The sequence below is a fragment of the Benincasa hispida genome, chromosome 11 (genome assembly GCF_009727055.1).
Source record: "Benincasa hispida cultivar B227 chromosome 11, ASM972705v1, whole genome shotgun sequence".
Lineage (NCBI taxonomy): Eukaryota > Viridiplantae > Streptophyta > Magnoliopsida > Cucurbitales > Cucurbitaceae > Benincasa > Benincasa hispida.
Window position 1 is genome coordinate 53,310,116 of NC_052359.1, and position 9,495 is coordinate 53,319,610.

Below are 9,495 nucleotides of genomic sequence, written 5' to 3' on the forward strand. Positions count from 1 at the left end.
CCGTCTCGTAGATATCTCTACCAACACATGGTATGCACTCATGCCTACATACAATAATAGTTTCATTATTTTGTCACCTAATCTTTAGTTGCAGAATATGTATATTGTCAAAGTTATTATGGTTGATCACACTACTGTAAAATTTTCTACTTAAAACCACGCATTTTATCTATTTGTTAAAAAAAAATGTAAACAAAAGTAGTTGTATTTTTTAATTTCACGAACTAATCATAAAACAAAACAAACCTGAAAATTCAAATTCTAGATCTTTTGAAAAGTTCATAACCATAAAATAAAAACTTTCCACGACTAAAATGAGATTATTATTATTATTATTAATAATAAGGTAATTACTAAGTAAAATAGTAAATAATTTACAATATAAATTTATTTTAAATTTTAATTTTGAAAGGTTACATTTTCAACATAGTTATTAATATATGGTTTAACTATAAACCAAACAAATAATAACTATACATAATCATTTATGTGTGAAACAAATGCTCCGTTTGGATTGACTTTTCAATAAATACATTTTTATTTAAATATTTAAGATAAAATACACTTAAAAACTATTTTAAGAGGCTATCAAACATTTTAATTTTTTCTAAAAATGACTTATTTTTTAAATTAAACATTTGGAAATGTATTCCAAACACACCCAAAATCATTTTCTTATCAAATCAGAGAATTGGGTAGGATGAAAAATGCATTTAATTCCAACCAAAAACCCTTCTTAATAGGGTTACCACCCCTAATTAATTGTTGTCTTTGGTGGCTAAATATCACAAGCAACTTTTTTTGTGTATATATATATATATATAGTTAAGTTTGACTTTGGGCAAATAAATTGAGTGTACACAAAGCAGCCTAAATATTGGTCCTTTTTCTTTTTCTTGTTTTATGTAGAGAGAAAGAGAGATAGAGAGATAATTTGGTTGGCTGTTGTTGACATGAGAATGGAGTGTAAAGGGCAAATGAGAAGGATACACCACAAAAAGGTTAAAAAACAGTAAGAAAAATTTCAGGTGGAGAGACAAAAGAAACCTAATAAAGATGGTTGTTGAGAAACTATGAATATATATATCATGCCATTGGTTCTTCTTTTCAACACCATTTCTCTCTATTCTTTATTAATCATATATAATGTATTAACCAGTTTAATTATGCTTAGGTTTTTAGTAATTTAGTAGATAATATTATATTCCAAATTGGGTATTCAAGTTTATTTTTTGTTTAGGTAAAAAAAAAAAAAATTAAAATACAATTTTGGTTTTTTTACTTTAAATTTTGTTTCATTTTTGGTCTTGTGAAAATATTGGCTTTTAATACATGTACTATGAATATCAATACATCTTAAAATTAGTCAATGCAGTTAGGTTTGTTGTTGATTTTTTAAAAAATATTTCTTCTTTATTAGCATTTCTTTACAATTTGTGAAAATATATTCACAGGGTATCTTTTCTTGTATGAAAGTTATTATTATTATTTAATCAAATTTAATAAATAAAAATTGAAAACTAAATTTAAGATTTTTATCGAAAGTACAAGAATTAAAATTAGACATTTAAAAGTACAAACTAAAACGGTATTTTAATTTTAAAAAATTAGTCGTTCGTACAAAAAAATGTTAATCATGTGGTGTGTACATTTCCACAAGAGATATTAATTTTCTCCAATGTGTTGGTTAATATAAATTTAGTCCATGAACTTTCGATTTTTTTTTTTAAGAGTTCAATGAGCTTTTAAAATTTCTAATTGGTCTCTAAACTTTTATTTTGTGTCTGATAGGTACTTCAATCTATAGCACACCACTTCGACCTGCATAGTTGTAACGAGATAGAAGATGCAATTGTCCGTTTTTACCTTTTATTATATATATCTCTAACATAAAATCGTGATATTTCACATCTATGGTTTATATCACACTCATACACAAAAGGATGTGCTACTTTGACTTGAATAGTTGTAATGAACGAAATATGAATGGTAAAAGATGGAAGGGTAAAATGGAGACATAAAGATTTATTCCTCATAACCCATTTTATATATTTATTGTATAAATGAGTAGACTTAATATGGCTAATGTGGCACGTTTAATTGAAAATAAATAATAATATGATGTAACTTTTGTTTTAGGTATAGAAAAGTCGTTTTATTTTCTCAAAGAAAAAAAAATGTCGATTTCCCTCTCCCTCGATCACTTGATTGAGAGGAGGGAACGATGAACCTAAAAAAAAAAATTATTTTTATTTTTGAATCCAACATCAAATTTTTTCCCATCTAAATAAGCTTACCAACCTTGATCCCATTTAAAGTCTAGTCAACTCTTCGTTATGGGGTTTGATTACAATTTTATTAGAACTTGAAAGATCATTTATACATATTGTTTAAACTCATTAGACACGAGTACATTTTTTTAAGAACTCATGGAAAAAAAAAACAACCTAGTAATAAAGACTAAATTCCATCGATTGTGTTTATTTGATCTATAAGTTTAAAAATTTACAATGTGTTTGATTTAACATTTTAGGTATTTAATTTTAAAGATAAGTTGAGTTGAAATAATTGGAGTATTTGACCATCACTCAAAATAGTTTTTGAAAAAATAATAATTATTATAAACTAATGAAATAAGTTGGTTTGAGAGAAACACTTGATCAAGCCCCGGGAACCTGTCTCTTATACACATCTAGATGTGTATAAGAGACAGGGTGTCGGGAGTTCCCCGGGAACTCCCGATGGGCCTTTACGTCGTCGGGAGAGACGGTCTCTCCCGACGACCTAACTCCCGACGCTCTATTTAGGCGTTGAGAGAACTCATTTTTCTTGTAGTGTGAAATCAACTTTTAGAAAAATAATTTTTGAGTGTTTAATGGATAATCTTTTTTTAATTTGTATAATACATCAAATTATATAAATACCCGCACTAATCCTCTACCTCAAACTCCAACGACCACCTCCGAGACCACCACCAATTGCATTGATTATCTCCAAACAAACAACTCCTAAGGACTAACTCTAGTGTCAAATTAGATTGATCCTATGCTAAAAAAAGAAAAAGAAAAAAACTTGATTAATGAAAGTATTTTTAAATTATCAATTCATAGTATTTAATAGTCGGTTTTGCAATAATTTGACATTGATAGAAAAAATTGTATATAGCAAATCAAACAAACTTGTATATAAAAATACTTTCACGATAAAGTGTAACCAAATACATTAGTGTTTTTATTTTAAGTCATATTTATCAAAAGTTTTAAAATGAAAATGTCTTTTGGAAAAATGTTGTTTTTTCTAGTCAATAATCCAAACATATCCTTAATAAACTTGTGAAGATCACACGTATATGCATTAATTCCAAACCTAGATATTTACTATTTAAAGTTTGTATGAAAGAAAAATGTTACAAGTGTTTGAGGAAATAAAGAAAAAAAGTAAATCTAGTACTACCATAGTGCCAACTTCTTCCGTTTATTATTTGACACATTATTAAATAATTTATTAATTTATTTTATAAATCATATTTAATCATTAAATGATATTATTATGACAAACAACGAATATGAAAAATTTTATATACTAAATTAGTACTAGAAAGTGTTGAGAAAATTGTGGGATGAGGGCAGTGCAGGCGAAGGTGGTTAAATGCGGCAGTGACGGGGCGGCGGCGCCTATAAACTAAAAAAGTTGGCTAATTCAATGTTATCCACCTTCAACCACTCAAATCCAACACTCCCCACCTCCCCCCTTGCGAAAGACCTCAACTTTTCTTCTTTTTATTTATTTCTTAACATAAATAATAATAAAAACAAATATTAACCAAACCCATTTAATACTTTACTACTCTCTCTAACTTTACTATGTAATTATAATTCTATTTCTATCATCATTTTAAGTCTATATTAAACTTTACTTTATAATCTTTAGAGAAATTTCCCCTTTTTTTTTCCTTGACTTTTTTAGCACAATTTGTTTTTGGGCTATTAAATTTTAAAGATTTTTATGTAGTTTTTAAATGTTGATATGACATTTTAAATAAAGATAATAATTTAAGAAGGAAAATGGATGAAAGAGAAAATGTGAAATTCTAAATTATTATTTTTAACTCGACATTTAAAATAATAATAAAAATTACTTATGTACCCTTTTAAACACATTCAACTATAAAAAATATATTTTGAAACATTGAAGACCAAACTTATCCATTATTAAAAGAACCATCTCAAAATTTCATTTCATTAATTAATTTTCTCACATTTATTTCAAATTTTTATCGGTTCAAATTTTTATAACAATTATTTTTTTAACAAAATTATTTCATAATTTTTTTAATCAAATAAAAAGAGTTGCAATTCAAATTAATATATATATTATATATATATATATATATATATATATAATATATATATATTATATTTCAATTAATTATATAAATAAATTTCACTAATATAATATTAATTTATCAAACATCTTAACTAATTTTTTCTAATTTAAAATTAAAATTTACCAAACACTCTTTTACTTCTATCTATAGTTACGATTATTTTAAAAGCTACAGCAATTCCAAATAAAATCTAAGTCAAACATCTCTTAATGAGTTGCATAAAGATAGATGCAGCTAGAGATGTATTAAGTATAATATAGTAAGAGTTTAGGAATTAAATCATAGATAATACTTGGGAATTTATACATGGATTTTTAACCAAAAACAGACAAAAAGAGTATGTGTAAAATTTCCCAATTCAGGTGCAAATCTCTCTCCACCACATGGATCCTTTTCCATGCATTATTTTTGTCATTATAGCATTTGCCTACCTTCCCTTTATAAACCCCATCTTCTCCCCTTTTCTCTTCTCAACTCACACCCCCTTTTTTTTTCTCTCCATCTCTCTGTTTTTCCCCTTTCTCCCAAGAAAATTCCCCATGGGAGCTTACCGTCAATTCCCTCCCATCTCAAAATGCACCACCCACGGCCGCTCCAACCAGACCGTCGCCGCCGATTTAGACGGAACTCTTCTAATTTCCCACAACGCTTTCCCTTACTTCATGCTCGTCGCCGTCGAAGCCGGAAGCATTTTCCGAGGACTCCTCCTTCTGGCTTCCTCCCCCTTAGTTTACTTAATTTACTTGTTCTTTTCTGAATCTCTCGCCATTCAGACGTTCATTTTCGTTGCATTTGCCGGATTGAAAGTTGCGGATATCGAAATGGTGGCTCGCTCTGTTTTGCCTAAATTTTACTCTGAGGATGTTCATCCACAAACTTGGAAGGTGTTTAATTCGTTTGGGAAGAAGATTATTGTGACGGCGAATCCGAGGATTATGGTGGAGCCGTTTGTGAAGACGTTTTTGGGCGCCGATAAGGTGATCGGAACGGAGCTTGGAGTGACGAAATCCGGTAGGGCTACTGGTTTTGTTAAGAAACCTGGCGTTCTTGTTCGCGATCTGAAGAAGACGGCCCTTATTAAAGAAGTTGGGGCTGATTTGCCTGATTTGGGACTCGGTGATAGAGAAACTGATCATGATTTCATGTCAATTTGCAAGGTGATCTACTCCCAATTTCTCTATATTTTATATTATTATTTTAATTTTTGCTAAATCCATTTTGTTGGGGTGATAATCTAAATTTATAAAATAATCAATATGACACTTGCTTCGTTGAACTAGAGAGAAAATTCTAGTAATGAATTAAGTAGAGTTCACAAAATAAATTAATAAATCAGATGATAACAAATGAGAAGATTTTGTTATAAACTAAGCTCTTTTTTTTCCTTCTAAAACATATTAGCATAGAAGCTATGTACAATAGTATTTCTTTAACAAGTAATACCTTTTATAGTAAATAAGAGTTATGGAGATCTTAATTATCGTTAAGTTGTATCTAAGTTTGTCTGTTTTTTTGGAGTGGTCAAATCATATGATGTCATGTGACCAATTAATTCTTTTCTTTAGATTTCTACAGTTCTTTTTCTCTTTTTACTGTGGCGTTTTTAAAAAATGGTTGCAATTTAACTATAAATTTCACTCTTTTTTAAAAAAATTATTTCATTCTTAAGGTGTTTATGCAATAGAAACAGATCTATAACTAAAAGCGTAGTGTCAAGGTGTGTAAATAAGTATTGATATTAGCAAGATTAATTAGTAATATACTTGACTGTGCATTGGTGAGTAGTAGATGCTTTTCTGAGTTCTAATTCATATGCTTATTAGTTATTAGTTCATTCCATTTGCCTTCAAAAACATAAATGAATCATGTTTAGAAAAGTCAAGTACCAACAAAAACTTATAACAAAATAGTATATTGAACTAATTTATAAGAGATTTATTTTATTTTATATTTTTTAATACAATAGGACAAGAGGATTTGAACCACCAATTTATTTTATACAAATTTGAAATTTTTAGGTATAACTACTTTACTTTTTGTTTTTGGTTTTTGAAAATTAAACTTATTTTCTCTACCGTAATTTGCATCTTTATTTAAATACAATGCTTGAAGTCTTAGACAGATTCTAAAAAACAAAAACAAGTTTTTAAAGATTATTTTTTAGTTTTCAAAATTTGACTTGGTTTTTCAAACTATGAATAAAAAAATAAATAACGAACGAAGAAAATTGGAGGTGAAAGTAGTGTTTATAGATTTAATTTTTAAAAACAAAGAATTAAAAATAAAATGGTTGCCAAACAATTAAAAGTTAATTTTTTTTTTTTTTTTTTTAATTGTTGTACTAATAAAATTAAAATTAGAAATAAAATAAAATTGAATGCTCTCCACAACAATAGTAATTTTAGTTTTTTTTTTTTTTTTTTTGACTTTGCAAATTTAAAAGTTGAGAGGATTGAATTGATACTTTTTTTTTCTTTTGAAACTGGATTTAATTAATGAACTTAACTTTAATTTAATGATCATTAAATCAGTTTTATTAGCATCTAGTGGGTCTAGTTACATATTATGTGGCTCAATTCCAACCAAACCTTAATAAATTTCATTTCAGCATATTTAAAATCCTCCAGCTGTTTTTTTTTCCTTTTTTTCTTTTTCCTTCCTCTCTCTTCATTTTCCATTTCCCTTTCCCTAGCACGTGCCTTCAATTAATATTGTTTTATTTTATTACCCTATACATTTATTTTATTTAACCTACGTGTATCGTATATTATAAAATTTCTATATTAATATCGATTAGAGGTTAAGCATTAGTAACTTCATATAAATTTTTCATAAAAGAAAAAACGTTTACGTAAGATTTAGAATAAAAATAAAAATAAGAAAAGAAATTATTTTCACATTATGATGGCAACTCATCATACGAATCTCATATGCCACAAGATCTTCATGTCACACCCACATCTTCCGCACACAAAATATAACCTCAATTTCATGCATCACGAATGAATATTAGTTATCATGCTATTTAATACTCGAATTTAGATTAAAAAGAATCTTTTTATTTAAAAATAAATACCCTTCACAAGGTAATGGTGATTTTTTTTAAAAAAAAAAAAATAACACATAGGAGTACGACGTTGGCCCTCCTTCTTACAAAAAAAAAGTCTGTCTAACCCCATTTTAATAATCATCACTAAAAAAAAAGTTAATCTTGGTATAAATTTAAAATTAAAAGATTCTATGTATTTTTTCTTAATTTTAAAAAATAAAAAAAGTAAGAAAAACTATTTAAATTTAATTATTTTAAATAAAGACGGATAAAATCCTATCCATCAATGCCTATGAGTGTTTTTTTTTTTACTATTTCTATAAATAATTTCACATTTTTTATATATATTTTTTTTCTTTTAAGAAATAATNAATTGATTTTTCAGGAAGGTTATATGGTACCAAGATCCAAGTGTGAGCCACTACCGAGAAACGAACTTTTAAGCCCAATTATTTTCCACGACGGCCGATTCGTGCAACGGCCGACGCCACTGGCGGCGCTATTGACCTTCTTATGGCTGCCGATCGGCGTGATTCTTTCAATTTTCAGAGTCTACACCAACATCCCCTTACCGGAAAGAATCGCTTGGTACAACTACAAATTCCTTGGAATCAAGCTCATCGTTAAAGGCACTCCGCCACCGGCCCCAAAGAAAGGCCAGAGCGGCGTCCTCTTCGTCTGCAACCACCGCACCGTCCTAGATCCAGTAATCATCGCCGTCGCCTTAGGCAGAAAAATCAGCTGCGTTACTTACAGTATAAGCAAATTTACAGAGATAATTTCTCCGATCAAGGCCGTCGCTCTGTCAAGAGAGAGAGAGAAAGATGCGGCCCACATTAAACGCCTTCTTGAAGATGGCGACCTCGTGATTTGCCCCGAAGGGACCACTTGCAGAGAACCATTTCTGTTGCGATTCAGTGCTCTGTTCGCCGAGCTAACTGACAGAATCGTCCCCGTCGCCATTAACACGAAACAGAGTGTGTTTTACGGGACGACAGTTAATGGACACAAATTGCTGGATCCGTATTTTGTATTTATGAATCCGAGACCGACTTACGAGATCACGTTTCTGAATCAATTGCCGGCGGAAATGACTTGCAGCAGCGGGAAATCGGCGATTGAGGTGGCAAATTACATTCAGAAGGTACTCGGCGGAACCCTAGGGTTTGAGTGTACTAATTTGACCAGAAAGGGGAAATATGGCATTCTCGCCGGAACTGATGGCCGAGTTTCTCCTGAAAAAGAAAATGGAGAATTAGTTAAGAAGAAGACTACTTAATAAAAAAAACAGAAAAAAAAAAGAAAAAGAAAAAGAAAAAATCCCATTATTCTCTATTGGTTTGATTTTCCATAAAAAGTCAATTATTAGGGAAAAAAATAAGTTTCGGCTGCCAAGATGGTCATAGATTAATCGTCATATAAATCGTTTAATGTATATTGTTCTTTTCCAATATGTATACAGAAAATGTCGTTGCTTTTATGTTATATTTTTCTTCGATTTTGATAGTTTATTTTTGGGACCATTTATGTAACATTTATCTTAAAAAAAATTGATTTTTTTAGTTGAACATGATGTGAACGAGAATGTGAATCACCGACCTCTTAGCAATAGCAACAGTTTAATTTAACGACGTTAAAGTGGGAGATTGAATCATTAATTTTTAAAATAGTAATGAATGTTTTATACACTAAGTTATGTTTGAATTGACATATTTATCCACAAAATTATATATTGGTTAAATAAAGGAATATGATCATGAGTTTATAAATAAGATAAGTATCTTCAATGATGTGAGACAACCAAAAGTAAAGCCAAGAGAATATAGTTTGAGGAATGTTGTATCTATCAATATCTTGATCAATTGAACTATACTAAAGTTGGTAGAAGAAAAGAACCATTTGTTATTTGTTACCGCAGTTACTATTTCTTATAACCTTCATACTACTATAACCGCTAACTATAATTAACAACTTAGTGTCCCAAACACCTATAAAATTAAACTAAAAAAAATTGTATACATGTCTTTCAATTATGTGTCACACAATATGTGATTTTTTT

General features: G+C 29.1%; 1 protein-coding gene across 1 annotated transcript; it reads left to right on the forward strand.

Annotated features, from left to right (window-relative positions):
• Window positions 1-4,852: 4,852 nt before the first annotated feature.
• LOC120090496 (glycerol-3-phosphate 2-O-acyltransferase 6) lies at window positions 4,853-9,004 on the forward strand. Its single transcript, XM_039048208.1, has 2 exons — window positions 4,853-5,544; window positions 7,822-9,004. The coding sequence occupies exons 1-2, from the start codon at window positions 4,927-4,929 to the stop codon at window positions 8,713-8,715; spliced, it is 1,512 nt and encodes a 503-aa protein (XP_038904136.1). The 5' UTR covers window positions 4,853-4,926; the 3' UTR covers window positions 8,716-9,004.
• The last annotated feature ends 491 nt before the right edge of the window (window positions 9,005-9,495 follow it).